This window comes from Lontra canadensis, unplaced genomic scaffold (assembly GCF_010015895.1).
Source record: "Lontra canadensis isolate GAN:19392208 unplaced genomic scaffold, GSC_riverotter_1.0 scaffold2, whole genome shotgun sequence".
Classification (NCBI taxonomy): domain Eukaryota; kingdom Metazoa; phylum Chordata; class Mammalia; order Carnivora; family Mustelidae; genus Lontra; species Lontra canadensis.
The window spans coordinates 32,853,452-32,876,377 of record NW_022630996.1 but is presented as its reverse complement, the minus strand read 5'-3'; the positions used below and the strand labels follow the sequence as shown (position 1 = coordinate 32,876,377).

The 22,926-nt window shown below is 37.2% G+C and overlaps 2 protein-coding genes across 5 annotated transcripts; one reads left to right on the top strand and one right to left on the bottom strand.

The window, feature by feature from the left end:
* Window positions 1–214: 214 nt before the first annotated feature.
* THAP5 (THAP domain containing 5) lies at window positions 215–8,144 on the bottom strand. The gene is made up of 3 exons (XM_032871308.1): window positions 8,051–8,144; window positions 4,014–4,206; window positions 215–3,516 (listed from the first exon to the last, which is right to left on the bottom strand). Exons 1-3 carry the CDS (start codon window positions 8,128–8,130, stop codon window positions 2,605–2,607), a joined length of 1,185 nt encoding a protein of 394 aa, XP_032727199.1. The 5' UTR covers window positions 8,131–8,144; the 3' UTR covers window positions 215–2,604.
* DNAJB9 (DnaJ heat shock protein family (Hsp40) member B9) lies at window positions 7,871–13,676 on the top strand. 4 transcript variants are annotated; one of them, XM_032871327.1, is made up of 3 exons: window positions 7,871–8,015; window positions 10,958–11,184; window positions 12,173–13,676. In XM_032871327.1, the coding sequence occupies exons 2-3, from the start codon at window positions 10,968–10,970 to the stop codon at window positions 12,622–12,624; spliced, it is 669 nt and encodes a 222-aa protein (XP_032727218.1). In that variant the 5' UTR covers window positions 7,871–8,015; window positions 10,958–10,967; the 3' UTR covers window positions 12,625–13,676. The 4 variants fall into 4 exon arrangements, with proteins under 4 accessions (XP_032727218.1, XP_032727208.1, XP_032727204.1 ...); XM_032871317.1 differs by lacking the exon at window positions 7,871–8,015 and adding an exon at window positions 8,446–8,524; XM_032871313.1 differs by lacking the exon at window positions 7,871–8,015 and adding an exon at window positions 8,446–8,659.
* Window positions 13,677–22,926: the final 9,250 nt, after the last annotated feature.

Below are 22,926 nucleotides of genomic sequence, written 5' to 3'. Positions count from 1 at the left end.
CAGAAAATATTTTGGAGTGGGAATAGCCTTCCACAAGAAAATCAATTCAGAGATGGCATAGCAGATACTTGGTAAATTATACTGTCCACTGAAGACATGGAATTTTCGAAGATTACGTGAAGATCTATGTCCTTCCCTAAACATTCTAAAGGTATCAAGGGCCCATCTTGTAAGAAGGTTCTTGATTTTAAGTGACAAGAAACAAGTAGGCAAATTCAAAATATTCATCCAAACATTTATTGAGTAAATTATATTGTCAAAGAAACTAGTGATTAATGAAAACCCTGCTTTAAAAAGCTTACAATCTAGTAGAACAGGCATAGATATCTGATACAAAAAAGTGTAAAGGCAAACACTGTTACAATGTTATAAAACAAACCCCTGGAGGAGCAGAAAGAAAACAATTTTGACTGGGAAAAAAGAAACAAAATTCAACCAAAGCTGCAATTTTGACTGGCTGAATTTAGGGAATAAAATAAGCATGAAGAAAGTCACCTGCATGGCATGTTTGGAAAATGCTATATAAAACGCTAAGTAGTCCACTGTGGCTAGAACACAGGATGAAGCACATCACAGAGGATCATACATGGTAACAAGTTTGGCTTTATTCTGTAGGTATTCAAGGGTAATTTCAGATTTCTGAGTTGGGAAAGTTAAGCAATGAGTGGAGATATAGTTAGATCTACAGCTGAAGTAAAAAGCTGACAGGAGAATACAGAATGATATGGAAGGGACTGAAAATATTGGCAAGATTAGTTAAGAGACCCTATAATAATCCAACTAAGAAATAAAGTAGCACAGAACTCCCAAATATATTTAGAAATTAACAGGTTGGAAACATCCTGAACTGAATATAGGCAAGCCAAGTAAATATCTTAAATATTTATAATTTATTAAGATTAAAGAAACACAACTAGTTTAAATTATTCCTGAGTAAACTACAACCTTAAAGAGAAAACACAATCTACACAATTAAAAACAGAATTGGAACATTATTTTATAGTGACTTATCAAGGTTATTTTCATATGTACTATTTATTTTAAAGAAGTACTATAAAATGCAACATGGGAATACTTAAAAACATCTTATTAACTCTACCAATTATCTGCACATAATTTATGCAAAAAATTAAGGGTTTGTTTTCCTCCCATGGTCACATAACAAAGGTATGTTTAAATCAACATTTGTATTTAGCACTTATTTATAAAATACCAATTAATTTTATTAGCTTGAAAAAACTAAAGTGTGGCCAAAAATAATCACCATGAATTTACAAAATAATCAGTATACTATTTGGTACACAGTCAACTAATATTTATTGAGCACCTCCTATTTTCCAGAACCAAAAACATGTTACTCACAGAATTCTCAAAACCCTCCGAAACAGTTAATAGTATTTTTTATAAAACAAGATGATAAAAGTATGAATCAGGCTGATAGGAACTTGCTCAATAATATTATCAGTAACATTTAATTATATTAACTGCCAATTTTAGAAGATCATTATTTTTCACATTTCTGTTGTTCCCACTAAGTCTGCTTTCACATTTTAAAAAATTCGTACGGAGAGAGGCAGTACTTTTATTTATATCACCATCATTCCTTTCTACTTGTCTAAGAACATTACCACTTATCTATAGTTTCTTGCTTATAAATTTTAATAAAATATATATAAGTGGGCATGTATAATATCAAGTACTACTCTATCATTCTGTAATTTAAAAAATAACAAAAGCACACATTTTAAAAAGCTAGACATTAAATAGATAAAAGCTGATTTCTAAAATATAGTAATATATAGATTTTTAAAAAATTAACCTCATTAAAACTTTTGGTTTATAACTTATAACCTTAAATACAGAATGTTAAGATTAAGTGACTATGTACTATGATGGTCAGCTACATATAAGGTACTGAAATAACATACTGTTTTAAGCTTAAAGTACCTCTCCCACAAACTGGGCTAATGGATGGTTATTTTAGTTAAAATGGAATAAATAATAAAAGGAGTACTTTCCTTTATTATTACAAATAACTGTAGTCAACAATCAAACATCACGGAATTCAATTCTGAGGATAATCCAACAGTAAATAACATCAAATACTAGCCAACATATAGTATTATGTATGGATATATTACCTTATAAAAAAGTTGTTCTATTAAGAAAGTTATCTTAATAGAAAGAAAAGAAACTAAACAGACTAGATTTAGTAAGTGCCCTTATTTTACAGATTACAGACTGAGGCTCAATAGTAATTTGCCCATGTGATATGCCAATGGTAGAATCAGGACGGATACCTGAGCCCAATTTGTCTTCTGGGCTCCTTTCACCATATTCATGTTCTCTCATTTAAAGAATCATATTATTTATTCACTCTACTTCAATTTGGAAGATTACCAAGTAGAGAAATTTGTTCTCTACAGCCCAATAACTCTAGTTTTTCTTAAAAATGAACACTACAAGAAAAGGATGCAGTTTTTAACATTAGAACACTTTCTTAGCTTAAGATGAGAACTTATACAGGAAAAAGTTCACTTTACATGTAATTTGGTTTGGCTGCAAAAGCTCATATAAGCCATAGCATTAAAACCTCTTCACACTCTATATCATAGTAACTTCATATGTTGTGAAATGGTTTTCTATAATCTTGACATTTTCTTCAGATAGCCAGTTTTCCTGTTTTAACTGCCGTATAAGAGCTTCCAAAGACTTCAATCTTCCAAGAGTTTGTTGTTCCTGTAGCTCAAGAAGAGTTATTTTTGAATGTAGTTTAGAGACTTTCCGCCAGAGATGTTCCTTATTGATATCTTGTCTGCAGTAAGAATGTTCAATTTGTAAGACTTCTGTCTCATAGTCTATATCCTTATATAAGGAGCCTTCAGGGTCTAGATCTCCCATTTCCATGGTTTCTTTTTCAGTAGATACAAAAGAATTAATTGGTTTGGAATTTTCTGTGGGTACAAAAATGGCAATAACAGATTCTTTATTTGCATTTAATTCTTCAACTGTTTTAGTAATTGTGCTGAATAAGAATGGACTTTCCTGTGCTGACTTAATTTCCATGGAATTATTTGTAAAGTTTGGGTTAGCAAGATGATTTGTAGTTATTTCAAACACTTCTTGGGTTTCCAAAGATGGCTGAATAACTTCTGAATTTGAAGTTGTCAAAGTAATAGTTGTAGAATTTAGATTCTCAAAAGATGTGTGAAAACCACCTATATCTATGTCTTGGGTAACTGATGTTTCCAAGGTAGATACTGGTTTTTTAATATCTTGTTTAACCAGATTAAGAGTTAATATGTTATTTTGTATACCTTCTGGTTTTGGAGCTGGTAGCTTCACCAAGGTAGATGAATTAAGTAATTCTGTGTGTTCAGGGAGAATATCTGTATTAACAGTATTTTTCTTTAGCTCATTTGATGCAAATGATTCTTGTGACTTGGCTTTTAGGCACACTTCTTTCTCATCATCTAATTTTTTCTTCTGAGATTTTTTTTTGGAAGAGTCTTTTTCCTAGAAAATAACATTTTCAAATTCTAAAGATGTCCTCACTAACCTCATTCTGTTATTAGTCAGTTCTGAATATTTAATTATAATTTTGAGCAGTATATTGGTCAATTTACACAGTTAAAAAATAGTTCTAAGCATATTAACAACCCAAACATACTTTAAAGTGTTTTTTTAAAAAGTATTAAGCATATTCAATACATGATGGAAATATTTCAGATCACTCAAAGACTGGTAACAAAATCTTAGATCATTAACTTATGTTAATAACTCAATGATTTACATATGTTATCTTTTGTTCTTCAGTTTAAATTTTTTTAATGGTTTAAATTTTTTTAATTACCACACTTTTAGTGAAAGTATAAATTAATCTTCCTTTTTTAAGTATGTTTTCCCAGCAGTCACCTTTCCCGCTCCCTCCCTTAACCTCATTACCTGCCACCCTGCAACCTACCACCCTGCTGAGCATTATCCCCCACTCCTCTATGTTCTTCCTCCAATACCTGATTGTCTTCAGGCAAAGAAAATATTGTTGGAATTGCAGTTTGTTTCAAATATCGAATACCCCATCTGACGTCAAGAGAGTCAGGAGTAAAATGGTCACTACACAGGAACTGGTATTTACTGGGTACCCATGAATCTCGTTTCATATTCTTTAACCATTTTTCAAGTCTTTCCTTGTCATGTAGAGGAAACCTGAAATTAAAAAAGGAAAACTTTGCTGTATTTTTTGCAAATTCCAGGACGGCATATATAGGTAATCTGTGCATTGAGTGCTGCAAAAAAGCAAGGCAACCATCCACACCATGTAAGAGCATCTTCATGGCATCACTACATCATCTCTACAGTAAAGATGACTAAGCTATAAGACAAAGCTTTTCAGAAGAATGGCTGGTAAGGGCACCTGGGTGGCTCAGACAGTTGAGCATCTGACTCTTGATTTCTGTATAGGTCATGATTTTGGGGTTATGGATCAAGCCCCACATTAGGCTCTGCACTGAGCATGGAGCCTGCTTGAGATTCTCTCTCTCCCTCTACCCCTCCTCCTGCTCCTGCACACACATGCACATGCACGCTCTCTCCTTCTAAATAAATAACATCTTAAAAAAAAAAAAAAAAAAGGCTGGTAAAATATAACAAGTCCCTTTGAGTAAAATATGTGTTCCAACAAAGGATAAAATCTACTCATATTTTCTGTGGATTACATTTTATTTTTATTTTGTTGTATATTTGCCTGGAACTATATAAATTACAAAGTGCCATTCAAATGTAATCTATACTCACACAAGTGAAATGGTGTCCTGTCTGTAATTCAAGGAAGTACTGAACTTTAGGCTCTTATTAACATTTAAAAAATAAGTTGTTAGTTCAAACAAGTGAATTAATTGACAGTCACTACTAAATCTTATAAAACCACTAATATTCTATTCACTTTACCACAGTCAGCCTCAATTCTACCCATATGTAATTTAGTCTAGTATTTCCAAACTGAGAACCCTAAAATTCAAGTTTTGAAAGAAAACTGACACAAGAACTAAACATGTTATAAAGAACACTCAGATATTCTATAACATGAAATAAATGAAGGAGAAAATAGAGAGAAAGGTAAGACAGTTCTTTACATGTGTTGTTCCTGTGCCAACAATAACCTTTAGAGTTGGTGCTAACACACTGAAACGTATTTCATAGGCAACACTGGGCCAATGAAAAATTCTGAGAGAAAATTTTTTCCTACCAGTCTAAAGAGGTTTCAGTTAAAACTGTATTAAACAGTTAACACTATTTGTTTCTTTCAATGATTTCATGAGACAGTCTAATATCCTATTTAAAAAAAAAAAATGGTAACTTAAGGTTTCTCATACAAAAAGCAGCAATTACACATTCCCGCTCAATCCCGGCCATTTAGTTTATGGTTTATAATAGCATGCCTTACTCCATCCCGGCAAATATTGATAACTTTATAAGATGCTAAGGAAAAGGGAGTATGGCTACTTTATAGGAAATAATTTTTAACCCCAATACCCTTATATGGAAAAATCAATGATCTATCTTTGAAGTTCTCACCACAGATACAACATTCATACATGGTTTGAAAATTCCTTAACCTTGCACACATCAAGAATTCAGGTTATAGGGCTCCTGGGTGGCTCAGTGGGTTAAGCCGCTGCCTTCGGCTCAGGTCATGATCTCAGGGTCCTGGGATCGAGTCCCGCATCGGGCTCTCTGCTCAGCAGGGAGCCTGCTTCCCTCTCTCTCTCTCTGCCTGCCTCTCTGCCTACTTGTGATCTCTCTCTGTCAAATAAATAAATAAAATCTTTAAAAAAAAAAAAAAAAAGAATTCAGGTTATAAGTATAAGAGACATAACCAGAAAAGGCATTTAAAGACAAAGAGCTTTTTTCAGAGGACCTGAACTCTGTTAGCCATAGAAAAGTACATACATTTACTGCTACATCTAAACTGAGAATATGCCCTTTACAATACTTTCACATGTGATCTCAAGTACAAGGATGCTGTCTGTAAATTGTTTCTATTGTTCCTATATACTATATTACCAAACAATTAAAAAAAAATCACTCTATGAATATCCTTGTTTGTAACTAGAGTGCAATGCTTTCTCAGCGGGTAAACCTCTAAGCAATCTTCTGGAATAGGAAGTTTCCTAAACAACTTAGTTATCTTTGCAGTAGTTCATTTTGTTCAGTAATTTTGTTTCACCAGCTTATTAATTCCCAAAAAGGCACAAAATAATCACAGTATAAACTCAACACTACAAGCACACATAAGCTGAATTCTCAAATTTATATACAGTACAGCTTGCTACAGTGTTAGTATTAACAAATTCAATTCTTCAAGTCTGGTGCTATTAGGGAAATAAAACTGATTCAACTTTTACTTGGCAGATTACACATGGAAATAAAAAAATTCATAAAAAATCCAGTTTCAGTAAATTTACATTTTGAGGAAAAAAAAATCTTTATAATTGACTTCTTCTGACATTTTTCCCTCCTTAAAAACAGTAACTATGGAAAGATTTAAAGAATCTGGGAGTCAGGGTTTGGTCATCTTCCCCCCCCCCCCCCCAAAATGAAGGCGGAATAAATCTGGGAAATGGGGCTAAATCAAGTTCCACATGATTTTTTTGTTACAAACCTTCAAGAGCCACAGCTTTCGAGATACTAGCATTTCCCCCCAAACCCCTCTCTGCATCTTGTGGGCTTCAACTGGGAAACAATCCTGGAAATACTGCCTCATGTGAATTATCTCAGGTTATCAGGTTTCTTCCCACTAGTTAAGATAATGGGAAGCAGGGGCACCTGGGTGGCTCAGTGGGTTAAAGCCTCTGCCTTAAATTCAGGTCATGGTCCCAGGGTCCTGGCATTGAGCCCCACACTGGGCTCTCTGCTCAACAGGGAGCCTGCTTCCCTTCCTCTCTCTCTACCTGCCTCTATGCCTACTTGTGATCTCCGTCAAATAAATAAATAAAATCTTAAAAAAGAAAAAAAGATAATGGAAAGCAACCGTGTCCATCAACAGAGAGCTTCTGGTCTAAAGATAAACAGACCTCACAAAATAGCTGGAAAAAAATCTGAGAGAGTTAAAAGACGACCAGGTTAGAGCTAAATGAATTATTTTCACAAACAAGAAAAAAAGAAATAGAGTATTGTAAATATTTTGATTCTCATGTATATTACGCACGTACTGAATGTCAAGTGCTCCTTTACCTATTTACACACTAAATGAAGTAGGTACGATTAATATCTCCACTTTACAGGTGAAAGATCTTAGGCATAGAGAGTTCAAATAATTTGCAGAAAGACAGTCAGCTAGAGTAATGGAGCCAGGTTTTGAACCTACGGAGTCTGGCTCTGGAGCCTGGACTCTAAATTCCTACACAATACTGTTTCCCTGTTCTTCTAAATAAAAACGAGTCCTTCTGTGGTTTCACGGAACTATTTCCTGGCAGTAGGAATTTGGCACAACAGTTACCCTGTTCTCTGTACGAATGAAGAGTATACAGAGAGCCCTGAGCAGGAGATAGGTTGTAATTCCGGCTCTCTCACAAAACTTTCAATAACCTTTCTGAAAGCCCTTAGTTTCCTCGGGAGAAAAATGTAATTAAGGAACATCTGTGTAACCTCACAGAAGGAGCAGGTTAACTGTTGGGTGCACCTTGCCGCTTGGCAGGTTTGAGGTGTACCTTAGGTGGTGGTTAACGCCCTTTATGACACAGGAGATCAGCTGAGGTGGGGGAAACACTCCGAAAACCACGCTGCACCACCCAAACTGCACATTTTTAAGGGCTTCTTTAACACCCCCAAAAGGCCCCTACACCTCGTCAACAGCCCCGTGACCTTGCTCAGTTAGGACCCATTTCTAGGTAAACTAAATTCGAGGCTTCGCGTCCTCCCCCGGCGCAGTGAAGGAACACGCTGGGAGTGCAGAGGCCGAATTTCCAGACACCTCAAACCCCTAGCCCCAGACGCCACAGGACCGTGGTCCAAAGGTAAGGCTGACGCTTCTGCTCCAGGGACAACTTACGGATAAAAACTCAGCTTCCGGTCTTTACTGTTTCGTCCCCGACGGTTCTTACAGCAAATCGCTGCGCAATACCGAGGCATCGCTCGGGTGGCCACCCCCCCCGCCCCCAAATCAGGGCCTGCGACAGGGCCCGGGAACCTCCTCGCCAAGATGTAGGCGCAAATCCAGGCCTCACGAGGCACTGCGCCTGCGCTAGAATCGGCCGAGCGGAAAGGCGTCGCAATCGTCGACTCACTTCCGCTTCTGCTGGCTTCAGCACCACCCTTTCTGGAGGTTGGGGCCGGAAGTGATGCACAGGCTGAGCGGCCACAACAGTTTTCCACGTGCGCGTAGGGCGCCAGGGTCAGGTGGGGTAGCAGGAGCCAATCGGGAAGCGTTTCGTGTAGGTCTTCTCCTGAGGTGGCGGCAGCAGCGGCCGCCGGCCCGTGGGGAGCGGGTTGAGAGGGGACGCGGCGGCCACTGGAGGAGTGCTAGGTCTGTGTGCGAGCGGGATTGGGGCGCGCGCCGGCTGCGGGAGGCCTCGGAGACCCGGGCGAGGGGCCGGGTGGTGTGGAGCCGCTCGTCAGTCTGCCGGCGCCTCTTCTGCGGAGGAGCAGCAGCAGTCGGAGGGTGCGGATGAGGGATGAGGCCGGGGTCGCGGGGAGGGTGTTTTGAGCGTCTTCGAGGCCTCGGCCGGTCTTTGTGGCCTGACCTGGCCTCGGCGTCCGCCACGGACGTCGCAAGGGCTTCAGGCTGCATGGTGTTGTTGAGGGTTTAGGAAAAAGGAGATGACCAAACCACAGATAAGGGCGTTTTGTGTTTTGGGTTGGCAGCCGGCTTTTTCGGGCGTCGGACAGCTCCTCCCAGGGCTGGCCTCCGGGCGGAGAAGAGCGGTGAGGGCGGTGCCTGGACGGACCGGACGAGTATCGGTCGTCTTGGGGTGAAGGCTGGACGGTGCAACCCAGCCGGCCGTCGGCTCTGGGAATAAGGCCCAGGCCGCCGTCCGATGGGTCCCTCTTGGGGAGAAGTCAGTATAATACGAAAGTGGGCCTACTAAAAAAGTGTCAGATAATAAACTTGAGCTGTGGAGTAAGCTTTATTAAAACCAGGAGTGTGCCTGTCAGTGTTAGACCCGCCCTTTGACTACAAAAGTACCTGCAGTCTTGCTGGCGGCCACAGTACTCGCTCGGTTTGCGTTCTTTAAACGAGGAGGTTGTACTTGATCTTTAGTACCCGTGAGTATGAGTAACTCTTTGGAAAGGAGGAATCCGTCTGCTAATTATGCTCAGAAGAGGCCACAGGAGAGGAAGGCAAGCAGTTTCCACAAACCATAGTGTCTTTCGTCAGCCTTGTTATGTCATCATAGGTTGTTAACTCCTCGTACAGAGTTCAAAAAACAGGATCACATTCGTTTTGCATCCTAAGTCATTAAATCTATACTATCTAGAATTCCAAGTTGAATTCTTAGGTAAAACTTATTTAAGGTCAGGGAAATATTTAAATGACTTCGGGGAAGTTTGAACATAAGTATTTAACTTATCTAAAGTCTAGACTATGAAAGTTTATTTTTCTGGTAGGCTTAGCAGAAATAATTCCATTACGAGGTTGTTTTTTTTTTTTTTAAGGTTTTATTTATTTATTTATTTGACAAGGGGAGAGAGATCACAAGTAGACAGAGAGGCAGGCAGAGAGAGGGGGAGGCAGGCGCCCAGCCCAGCAGAGATCCCGATGCTGCGGGGCTCGACCCTAGGATCCTGAGATCACGACCTGAACCGAAGGCAGAAGCTTTAACCCACTGAGCCACCCAGGCGCCCCGCCATTACGAGTTTTTAACAAAACCCATTAATACATGTTTTTTGGTTAAATATTTGGGATCTTACAATTAAAAAATCATTACATTCTATCATATTGTCAATATTAATATGATAACTGAGATTCTCTGTTTGCAATCTTTGCTGACCTTGCCGAAATGAAAGCTGAAGTTGGTGCTTTCTTAGGGAGGGAGGATTACCAGTTCACACATACTGGGCTGTTTATCTTGGTAATGTACTTTTTTTCCCCTGAAGTAAATACTTTTATTTTTAATCCTTTTAGAATATGGATTCTTGAAAGGAAAATTGACATCCTTTTAAAAATTATTCGGATTTTGCACCCTTTTTACATTGTTTACAAATGATAAGTCTTCACAGTGTCTGTTGGTAAAAAAGTCATTGAATACTTTTGTTACTGTTCTGTGTATGACCACAGAGTATTAGTGAAAAGGTAAAGTGAAGAAAGATTTTTTTTCTTAATTTGGTTGAATTAACATTTGCATTTAAGAAGGTTACAACCAGGGGCGCCTGGGTGGCTCAGTCTTAAGGGTCTGCCTTCTGCTCAGGTCATGATCCCAGTGTTCTGGGAGTCCTGGGATGGAGCACCACATCCGGCTCCCTGCTTGGTGGGAAACCTGCTTCTCCCTTTCCCTCTGCTGCTCCTCTGCTTGTATTCTCTCTCTTACTGTCTATCTCTATCAAAAAAAAAAAAAAGTTACAACCAACATAGAGATAATAAAACCTGTGAAATGAAATAACATGGGAACAAGCACAGGATATTTATTATATGCTTAACATGTTGATACTGCATTAAATATACCTTGTATCCTAAAAGTTCACTGGATTTCTTTTTTTTTTTTTTTAAGAGTTTGTTTATTTATTTGATAGAAAGAGATACAGTGAGAGAGAGAACACAAGCAGGGGGAATGGGAGAGGGAGAAGCAGGCTTCCCGCTGAGCAGGCAGCCCGATGCGGGGTTCAACCCAGGAATCTGGGATCATGACCTGAGCTGAAGGCAGATGCTTAAGGACTGAGCCATCCAGGCACCCCACTGGGTTTCTTTTAAAAGAAAAAGTCTTAAGATTAGCTTCATGGATAATTTTTTTTTCTTTTTTAGGATTTTAGAAATGGCTACTCCCCAGTCAGTTTTCGTCTTTGCAATCTGCATTTTAATGATAACGGAATTAATTTTGGCGTCAAAAAGTTACTATGATATCTTAGGTGTGCCAAAATCAGCATCAGAGCGCCAAATCAAGAAAGCTTTTCACAAGTTGGCCATGAAGTACCATCCCGACAAAAATAAGAGCCCTGATGCTGAAGCAAAATTCAGAGAGATTGCAGAAGGTAAGTAAATGGCTATCTCTGAGGTCTCACAGATACTAACTAGTAAGGGAGAATGATAGCTAAGAAGTGTATGTATTTGGAGATACTGCGATGATGGGTGGCAGAATGGGGTCTACATTTAAATAAAGTGAGATTCTTGAGACTATCTTCCTACCACAATTACTTTGATTCCAGGATGGATGGCTGAGTGGTAGAATAAATTTTTATTGTTGTATAGATCTTAAATTGTTAAAAATGTATCACTTTATTCTTCTGTTGTGTATGAAATTGCTTATTGTTTCCAAGTTAAAAGGAATTTTAGATACCCAAAACTTAGAAACTAACTTACGGAACAGTTTTTACCAAATATGGAGATTAAATACAAAAATACTAAGTATAAAAAATTTTAAAAGACTTTGAAATGTTTTGTTTTTTTTCTTACTTGATCTATACTTAAAAGCTACATTTATCTTTGAAGGAAAAATATTAAACAAATTTTGATTTAAGACTAGTTTTAAAACAAATTGGACCACCTGAGAATTCAGTAACTAATGGTGGTGGAGGTAATTGAGTAGAGAGTTGGAGATAAACTTTAACACTTCAACTAGTAAGGAAGTGAAAAATCTGAATTCTTGATTGGTTATATTGGGCCATTAAATTTTTTAATACAAGTAATGTTTTTACCCAAATAATATGAAAAATAACTGCATAATTGCTGCCCACATGCTTATTTGTAAGTGATGGTAGCATTCATTTAACAAATATTTATTGGATATTTACTAGGGGCAGGCATTATTCTGACAGTTGATACTATACAGTAAGTAGGACAAAAGCCCTGCCTTTTGTAACTTTCATTTTAACTTTTTTTCCTATGTTTGTAATGTTTTGGTTTTATTGGTGGTATGAAATTCTTCCTTAAAATAGAGAGTTGAATTCACTTATCTGAAGAGGTTTGGGTATATGCAATTTTCATTATCTTAAGTTACTAAAGTATTTTTATTTTCTTCAGCATATGAAACACTCTCAGATGCTAATAGGCGAAAAGAGTATGATACACTTGGACACAATGCTTTTACTAATGGTAAAGGACAAAGAGGTAACGGAAGTCCTTTTGAGCAATCATTTAACTTCAATTTTGATGACTTATTTAAAGACTTTGGGTTTTTTGGTCAAAACCAAAACACTCGGTCCAAGAAGCATTTTGAGAATCACTTCCAGACACGCCAGGATGGTTCCAGTAGACAAAGACATCATTTCCAGGAGTTTTCTTTTGGAGGTGGACTGTTTGATGACATGTTTGAAGATATGGAGAAAATGTTTTCTTTTAGTGGTTTTGACACCACCAATCGGCATACAGTACAGACTGAAAATAGATTCCACGGATCTAGCAAGCACTGCAGGACTGTCACTCAACGAAGAGGAAATATGGTTACTACATACACTGACTGTTCAGGACAGTAGTTCACTATTTTCTGTTCTCACTAAAGCCAACTAGTTGACTTTTCTTCAATACCCTTTGATGCAACAATTTTCTGTGAACTATTTTGACAAGTGCATGATTTCACTTAACTTGATATAGATATTAAATGTATTTAAATGTTTTTGACAAATTCAGCAACACTCAGTAGAAAATAGCTAATTATTAATTTCCCTGATAGGAAAGATTCTTTAAAAAAGATACTATAATTCTGCCTGGTCTTTTTTCTCTACTTGCCCTTGGGCTTACTTGCGTGGCCAGTTTTATTACCAAGAAAAGATTGAGTTTGCCTGATATATATTTAAAGGTTAAACTTTGAAACTTATTGTAGATTTAAATTGTGTGAACTTGAATGGTTTTTGCAGTGAAACCTTTGCTAATTTAAAATTGCATGCTCTGCGGCATCTCTGATTTGGGTTGCTAAATGTACACAAAACTGTAATTGAGTCATTCAGCAAAGGATAGCAGTATCTTTCCACTGAAAATTTTAGAAAGGCATGATTTAATATTTACCACAGAACCATACCTTTCTGCAGTAAAATTGGAATAAGTGAAATGATTGGATTGCTCATAGCCATTTGGCTGAAAGAAAGTTGAAAACTTTTGAAATATTACCAAGAGATTGTTACATGCTTGGTCCCTGGCTAATGATTTTGTAGTGTTGAAATTATAGCTAATTTATATATCATTTCACATTTCTTTCTTTGTTGTTGGCGCTCTAAGTCTTATATGGATTTATGTATTTTTTATGTGTGTGTGGTTCCTCTTCTTTGCACTCATCTTTATCTAGAGATTGACTAATACCTCATTCTGTTTGTAAAAACAGCCAGTAATTTCTGTGCAACCTTATTATGTGCAATATTTTTAAATCCTAAGAAATGTGTGCTTTTGTTTTCATATAGACTTATTTCTTTAGTTCAGCACTTTTTGCATTATACTCCATACGAGTATTAATCCTATGGATACATATTAAAACTAGTAAATGTCTCATACAACATTGTGTGTGAGTGAGAGAAATATAATATTTACAATATGATGTTCTTGGTTTTCATTTTATTGTTAAAAGTTTATTCTGTAATTCTAGAGCTATGGAGGGTATATAAATAATGGGGCTGCTTATGCTGACCATAGACCATATTCCAGAAGTTACTTTTGACTAACCTGAAAACCCTGATATAGCCTTGTTTGTTTGACATTTGGTAATTTCTCTTACTTTCTTATCATCCTCCTTCCCTCACAAATTTTGGTAGTTCAAAGATTTTGTTAATTATAATTTTGTTGTATTTGCTTGCTAGGAGCAAGTATTCTTTCCTCTTTTAGGCCTCATTGGGGAAAAGATGAGACATTGCATAAAGCTCTATTTGTTGATTATAATCTTTAATTTGAAAACTCTGAAGAAGATGAAATTATTCTATTAAATCTATGTATCTAAATTATTTTCTGGAAGGTATACTTACTACTTTTGTTTGATAATCAGAAAATAGCCATACCTTGAATTTTGGACTAAAGATCATCTGTATCCTATCAATAGAACAAACGAGGCAAGAAAAAATATTTTTCAAGTCAGGGTTAACTTTATATTATTAGCATCTGTCCCCTTTTTCTTTAGGGCCTGATTATTCCTTGTTTTTCCCATTCTGAACATGTATTTGAACCCCCTCTTTCTCTTCCTCTTTCTTTCTCTTTCTTTTTCTCTCTTTTTTAAAAAATCTCCCTTTTGAGTCTTTTGCATAATTTTTGAAAAAATGGACCCTGAGTCATTACGCACTTAAGGTATAAACTAAATATCAAAAAGATACGTAGGTAATGTAAGGGTGTGTGTGGTGTGTGTGCTTGTGTGGCTTGATGGATAAGGTACTGGAAATTAGACCAGTAATCAACATAGAAGTTTCCTCCATAACTTATACTTTTTCTTCTGTACTTAAAAAATGACCATTGCAGTAGCTTAATCTATACTCCCTACACAAATCAACACATGAAATCTGTCCGTCTCTTTTTTGCTTCTAGACAAAACAGTAATATATATATAAAATATATTTTATATATTTATATATATAAAACACTTTTAGTCTTTGTCTTGAACACCTTTCTGTAATTCTTCAAGTTTTTTGGATTGAATATGTCTTGAATTGGATGCTATAGGGCATATAGTAGACATGAGATTTTTTTTGGTGCTCTAGAATTGGTATAATTAACTCCTGATCTGATGGTTGATCTTAGGCAATTTTTGTGCTGTGAATTTCAGTTTCAATTCTGAGATTAGTTCTGTGAAAATTCAGGTTGCCCAAGGACAACTAAAAATGTGTACATTCCTGGAGTTGTTACTTTAATTTTCTGAAATGGAAGTTTGTTTAGCAATTAAAAGAACACACTGGGGGAAAAAGAGAACATTGCCAAACAGCATAAAGAAGATACTGGTACCACTAGTAGGTTTCTAAAGTTTTATATATTAATGTTAATGCTGGTTCCTTCAATTCCAGGTGAGAGGTTGAATATAATCAGCCAGCCATGATTGTTTCTCCTCTCTCTTGGTTCCAATGGCAGATGATATGAGTGAAGCCATAAAAATGCTTGGAAAACAAGAGGAGTTTTGAGATAGTCCAGGAAGGTATAAAGCAGAACGAATTGGATTGAGAGAAAAATCAAATAATCACAGCCAAGGTATCCTGGAGAAGTTTTAAGGCTCAGATTTGGGTGGGTAGGGATGGGAGGAGACAAAGAGAAGGAATGGGTCAATCCTCAATCGTGCTAATTCATTAAAAATTGCATTGGGTCACCCCCCCCCACCTTCTTTCTTCCAGCTAAACTGTTACTGAGATAGCTTTTAGGCTTTACCCATAGGTAAACCCTAAGGGTAAAGCCTAAGAGAATAAGTCTTCAAAGATACAGATTATCTTATTCCTAGGGAGGCTCCCTAGGGAGGATATTGAGGTGCCATAGAAAGAATGGAGGTAAAGTGAATTTTCACTTGGGGATGGTGAGGGTGAGTAATGGCAGCATTCCAATCCCAGAATAAGCCTCCTTACTTGGGTTTGTGTAGGGAACAATGGCTTCTGCATGCCCCCCACATATTCAGTTGTAGGTGCCTGCTAGTTGAAATGTCCCAACAACTTACACAGAAGCATAGCTTCTATTCACAATGGATGTCTAATGAAGGCATTGGTAATTGCTGAGGAAATTTGCTTTTCACGGCATCTGCATTTTGATGTAGTCCTTCATAAAAGATGTCCAAGGAATATCAGATATTTAAAGAAAACTAATAGCAGGGAAGAGGAACCCCAGCATCCAATCCGGATGAAGAAATATAATTCAGTAGATAATTGCAATACTAGGAGGTAATTTAAAATTTTATCATTACCAGACTTTTGATGAAATACTGCATCAGGGAATCAGGCATAGGTCCTTGTTTTACCTAATCTGCTTCTCCAAGATTTCTTTCCATCTGAAGATGGTGTCAGAAAGGGTGGATGAAGCAATTTACGTGTACATCAACTACAACCAAAGTCCGTGAAAGATAACAGTAGATACGGGGTACATAAGTTCCTGCCCTGCGGCCTCTGACCCTTCTACAAAATTCAGATTCTTCTCTTATCTCAACTTTGCAACTCAAATTCCTCCCCAACTTTTCTCCAGACCTTGCTCTATGGTGGAACTATCTAGTGAAGAGCAGAATTTGCCAGCTCAAAATATGCCTTTTAGCCTTAAGAATTATCTTAGGCAGGTGCCTGGGTGGCTCAGTTGGTTAAGCAACTGCTTTCAGCTCAGGTCATGATCCTGGAGTCCCAGGGTTGAGTCCCGTATTGGGCTCCCTGCTCAGCAGGGAGTCTGCTTCTCCCTCTGACCCTCTCCCCTCTTGTGCTCTCTCTCTCAAGTACATTTAAAAAATCTTAAAAAAAAAAAAAAAGAATTAGGCTGATTAATTTTCTAAAAAAAATAAAAAAACTAGACTAGGGAGAAGCTCTGAAAACCAAGGTTGCCTTTTGTAGGAGACATTTACATTTGTAAGGAAAATCTCCATTTGTAAGAGTGTCTCCCTCTGCACTAGGAGGAGGAGGACGACTAAATCTCTAGAAACTGACCAATGGAGAAGTCATGGACTTGAACCCCTGTTACAACCTTTACTGTGTGTTACCCAAAAACCTTTCATAACTGGCTCCCTCAACCCCAACATCTTTTGTATTTCTCTGGAGATGGTATTTGAGGTGATAGCTTGAACTATTTTGGAGAATTACTTGTGTTTTCCTGGGTATCTCCAATGTATACAGGAGGTATATATGTTATTAAACATCTCTTTGTTTTTCTCCTGTTAACCTGTCTTTTTTTACAAGATGGCGGGGTGGATGAAGAGGTATCTCAGTCAACAACCTGGAAAGGAAGAGGGAAAATTATTTTTACTTCTTTACAGTAGATAATTTGTTGTGTAGTCCTATTTATTGTTATTCATTATAATGTCACAGGGTGCCAGTGCTTACATTCCAGTAGAAGGGGACAGGCAATAAACATAATAAGTAAATTACTATGTTGGATGATAAACTCTACAGAAAAAAATGTAGCACAAAGGAGGATCATAATACTGGGAGGGCAGGAAGGCCAAGCTAAATTATCAACAGGGATGGTCAGTGTAGGCCTCACTGAGAAGGTGAATTTGCATAGGTTTGAATTGTTTGCATGGAAGATGGAAGCATGTATGACAAGTTCTAAGAACAGCAAAAAGCCAGTGTAGCTTGAGGCCTGTGAACAAGGAAGAGTAGTTGGAGATGAGTTCATAAAGGTAGTAAGGGTAGGGAGCAGGACAGATTATGTAGGGCTTTTTGGCTTTTGTATAGAATTTGGCCTTGCAATGTGATGTGATAGCTGAATTATGAGCAATAAATGACTTCACCTTCTGTACATTTAAAAAAGATCATTGTAGCAGCTGTGTTGATAATAGACTATGGAGAGACAACAGTAGAATAGGAACGCCAGTTAGGCTATTTCAGTATTCCGGAATGAGAAATTGCGGCAGCTCACACAGTACACCAGGATGATAGCAGTGGAGGTGGTAGAAAGTGTTTGGACGCCACACATAATCTGCAAGTAGAGCCAGGAAGATTTGCTTATGGTTTGGATATAGGCATGAAAAAGGAGAACAGGATGATTCCAAGCTTGATATTTATGGAGAACCAGAAAGATAGTTGCCATTAACTAAGATGAGGAAGGCTACAGGTTAAAGACATTTAAGAAGGACGATCAGAAGTTTGGTTTGGGCATATCAACTTTGAGACAATGTTGAGAAGGAGGAGAGATATGTCCGGAATTTGGAGAGAGAGCTAAGCTGGAAATGTATATTTTGGAATTGTCAAAATACAGATGATATTTTTAAACCTTGAGACTAAATGAAATCACCAAGGGAGTATTATATAAATATAAAAAGAAGCAATCTAAGAACTGAGCCCTCAGGTATTCTGAAAGTACAAGGAGAAAATGAGGACTCTACAAAGGAGTATGAGAAGAAATAGCCAATGTGTTAAGAGTTTTGTGTCTTGGGAGAAGGTGAAAAAAGTCTATCAAGAAGTAGAAAATGATCAACCTTGTGAAATGCTGCCATTAGGTCCAGTAAAATAATCCCTAAGAACTGACCATTGTGGAGTTTGTTTTTTTCTTTTTAGCAATGTAGAGGTCAGAAATGACTTTGACAAGACCAGTTTCTATCAGGTGGAAGGGGTTCCTCCACCTGTTTGGAGCAGGTTTAAGAGAATGGCAGTCCAACCAAGTGCTTTTAGAGAAATTATTTGGAAAATATAGTGAATATATTTCTGGACAGAATTTTTAACATGGATATTTTAGTAGAGCTTCAGTTATTACTCCATCTGTATAGCAAATAGCTTGTTCTTCAGAATAGTGTTCTGTAGGATGTTAATAAGTATGTTGGGAAAAAAGAAATCGTGTTAAATAATTTTGTGAAATCGGGATTAAGAGTCAAACCTTGTCAAATATGTTTATTTATAGGTGGGTATAATATTGTGAATTATACGAAATGTTTATTTTGTTATTTAGATGATCCTATTTCTCATACGTATTTGGTTTCTGTCCCCAGTTCCTAGCTCAGAGTTCACAGAGTAACTGTCTTTTGTTTTGTTAATGAGGAGATTTGGGGACCACACCCAGTGAGGGGGCTGGTTGCCAGGAGAACCAACCAGGTGTTTAGAGGGCTGGAATTTTCATTCACACCCCCAGTCCTCCAGCTAGGGCACAAGGCTGGAGGTTGAATCAATAGCCAATGGCAATGATTTAATCAATTGTGCCTAAGTAATGAAGCCTCGGTAAAAACCCAAAAGAAGGTTCAGAAACCTTCCTTACCAGTTGATGAACGCGTGGAAGTTTGGAGAGAGTAGTGTGCCTGGAGAAGGGGTGCAACCTCCATGCTCTATCCCCATACTTTGCCGTGTACTTCTCTTCCATCTGGCTGTTTCTGAGTTATATCCTTTATAATAACTTGTAATTTCGTAAGGAAAATGTTTCTCTGAGTTCTTCGAGTTACTCTAGCAAATTAATCCAACCTGAGGAGGAAATCTTGGGAACCTTTAATCATGTAGCCAGTTAGAAACACAAGTAGTGGGGATGCCTGGGTGCCTCAGTTCATTAAGTGTCTGCCTTGGGCTCAGGTCATGATCCCAGAGTCCTTGGGATCAAGTCCCACATTGGGCTCCTTGCCCCGCAGAAAGCTTGCTTCTCCCTCTGCCTGCTACTACCCCTACTTGTGTGCTTGAGGGTGTTCTCTCTCTCTCTCTGACAAATAAATAAAAATTACACACACACACACACACACACACACACACACAAGTAATGTGCTGGGCTTGCATTTGGCATCTGAAGTGGGAGCAGCCTAGTAGGACTGAGTCCTTAACCCATGGGATCTGATGATTTCTCCAGGTAGCTAGTGTCAGAAGTGAGTTGAATTGTAGGACACCAGCTGGTGTCCAGAGCATGGCTTTGTGGTGTGGGGAGAAACCATGCCCCCATGCATTGGAAATTTGTGTCCCAGAACATACCCTGTTAGTGGCTTCTCAGAGCTTTCAATATACTAGTTGGTATTATGAATTTCTAGCAGGTTTACCAATTATTTACCAATTATTGTGTGCCGTATTTACTAGACCATGGAAACATTTAACTATATCCAAGAGCGAGTACCTTTAATTATATCCATGTATGCCACCAACAAATTTTGGTAAATACTGACCTACCAAAACTGAGTAAAAATCATAATGAATCTTTTGAACATGTGCATGAACACATATTAAATAGTAATACTCTAAGCAAAAATGATATGCTTGTGTTCCCATTCTCTCTCATCTGTTTGAATTATTATGACTGAAAAAGATCCTAGCAGACCCATTATGATTTTATTTAGTTTCACCTACATTTCATCACCATGCTTTTCTTTTGATCACTGCTATAGCTATTTAAATAATGTTGTTGTTTTTTTTTTTTCCAGGACTATACACCTATAAAAGTCATCACCAAACAAAATAGGCCAGTACAATTTAATTAAATGAAAGACTCCTTTATTATTCTCCCAAGAAAATGAAAACTAGTCATTGTTTCTAAATTATATTTTTAAAATAGGATAGTATTTGAGAACAGAAGAATTAAAATGTGACTATTTGGATAAAGAGCAAATGATTCTTACAGTCTCATCCTTTACTAATTGGACCCATATTAGCAGCTAGTGTATCAAACAGGTTCTGGACAGTTGAGTAGTGAATTATTCCTCAGTAATCAGTAAGAAATAGAATAATCACACCCACTCCTATAGGTATACATACATTTTCTTGGTGAAATATCCTTTGGCTGTGTCTGCAAAATAATGGGGTAAATGGAAACAGATCAAAATGCTAATGTAGTGAATAATTTATCAGTCTTTTGAGAATTAGTTCCTTTTTCTCTGTATATATGCATAAGTAAAAAATTATTGACCTTATTCCTAGTGCCAGCTTTCATAATAAAGTTTCAAGCAAATGCTGGCAAAATGGTCTCATCTTGTAAGAGAATATGAGTTAGTTTCTCTCCCAACCCCAACCACACCAAAAAAATTATTACAAAATGGTGAGAGAGAGAGGATAGAAGACACCAAGTCTAGAAAAGCAGTGTACAGAGTGTTGGGAAGAGCTGCTGAGACACTGGTTAGCTAAGTGGGGTTAAAAAGTTTCCCTACAGATAGCAAGAATTAATTTAACAGATATCTGAAACATAATGCCAGGTGATGAAGTGGAATGGAGCAATGTCTTCAAAGATCTTAGGGAAAAAATGCTTTTGAACTTAGAACTTGGTAACCAGATAAATTATTAACAGCAGGTGAGACTAAAATGAAGCCATTTTAAAAATGCAAGAACTCAAAAGATTAATACCCACATATCCTTTATGGAGAAATACTAATTTTTACTTTAAATTACAATGTGCAAGAAAGGGTACAGTATGGGAAATAAGACAGCGACAGCTGAGTGTTTATCTTCATGAAGAAATAAAGCTAGAGAGAAATCAAGAACATACATTAGAATTTGACACGGGAATTTCTCACTTGGAAAATAAGAATTTTGCTTCTTTTATGGATCTAAGTACTCAATTTACAATTAAGTTGTTTATATAATTATAAATGTTTTTCAGTCTATAAATAATACACAGAATATTTAATTATTATGTAGGATTTATGTAAAATGTATCTCACATAATTGGAAAATGGAAAAAGGAGAGAAGGCAAGGTGGAAGAAAAGATTAGTGTATTAATTCTGTCATCTTTCATGGTAGGTAATCATTTGATTCTGTTGAAAGTTGATAAAGACCAGTGATTTAAGCATATATCACTTGCAGTTTTAATGACCAGCATGAGAAGAGCTGCTAACATCATCATTTCTGAGGCATAGCACTGAGAGGCCAGGGAAAACTTAACTTGCATTTTACATGAATCTGTGATGTTTGCATTTCTGGTTGTGAATGTATTTTTTTCCCTACATTCTTATATACTTAGAAAAAAAAAAAGAAAAAAACCTGGTCTATCTGTTGGGATGCCTACAGCTAATAGAAAACTCCTAAATTTACCCAAGCAATAAAATGCTTTTTCTCTTAACAGAGTCTGGAGGTCAGGCAGCTAGCTCTAGGAGTTTGCCAGAAATCTGGCTTTGCTTCTTTGTAGCTGTCTTCCTCTGATGTCTGTGTTTGCTTCATTCTGATGGCTAGTTATGAGCAATGAAACCTTCTTTTGGAAGGCCTTAAAATAACTTTCCCTCCCATGTTATTGTCCAGAAATGTTACATGTGGTTACATGTCCACAGATAGACCAGCCACTAACAAGAGGAATGTGATGACCATGACTGGTTTTGACCAGTCAAGACCACATGCCCTGGGGCTCTTCTCCCCCACAACTTATGGTCTCCTGGAAAAGTATTCACATCCAGAGAAAAAAGTAGTGCTCTATTAGGAATTGGAAGGATGGAAGGGAAGGATGTTTTACTTTAGTATTGTATTTTCTTTTCTTTTCTTTTTTTTTTTTTTTTGTATATATGTATTTTTAATTTATTTTTAAATTATTTTTTATAAACATATATTTTATCTCCAGGGGTACATGTCTGTGAATCACCAGGTTTACACACTTCACAGCACTCACCATAGCACATACCCTCCCCAATGTCCATAACCCCACCCCCCTTCTCCCAACCCCCCCACCCCCAGCAACCCTCAGTTTGTTTTGTGAGATTAAGAGTCACTTATGGTTTGTCTCCCTCCCAATCCCATCTTGTTTCATTTATTCTTCTCCTAACCCCTTTATCAATCTTATTAATTCTTTCGAAGAACCAGCTCCTAGTTTCGTTGATTTGTTCTACTGTTTTTTTTGTTGTTGTTGTTGTTGTTTTTGTTTTTGGGTTTTTTTTTATTTCTACTTCATTGATATCTGCTCTGGTCTTTATGATTTCTCTTCTCCTTCTATGTTTAGGCTTTCTTTGTTGTTCTTTCTCCAGCTCCTTTAGGTGTAGGTTAGGTTGTGTATTTGAAACCTTTCTTGTTTCTTGAGAAAGGCTTGTATTGCTATATATTTTTCTCTCAGGACTGACTTTGCTATGTCCCATAGATTTGGAACCATTGTGTTTTCATTATCATTGGTTTCCATGAATTTTTTCAGTTCTTCTTTAATTTCCTGGTTGACCCATTCATTCTTTAGAAGGATGCTCTTTAGTCTCCATGCATTTGGGTTCTTTACAAATTTCCTCTTGTGATTGAGTTCTAGCTTCAGAGCATTGTGGTCTGAAAATATG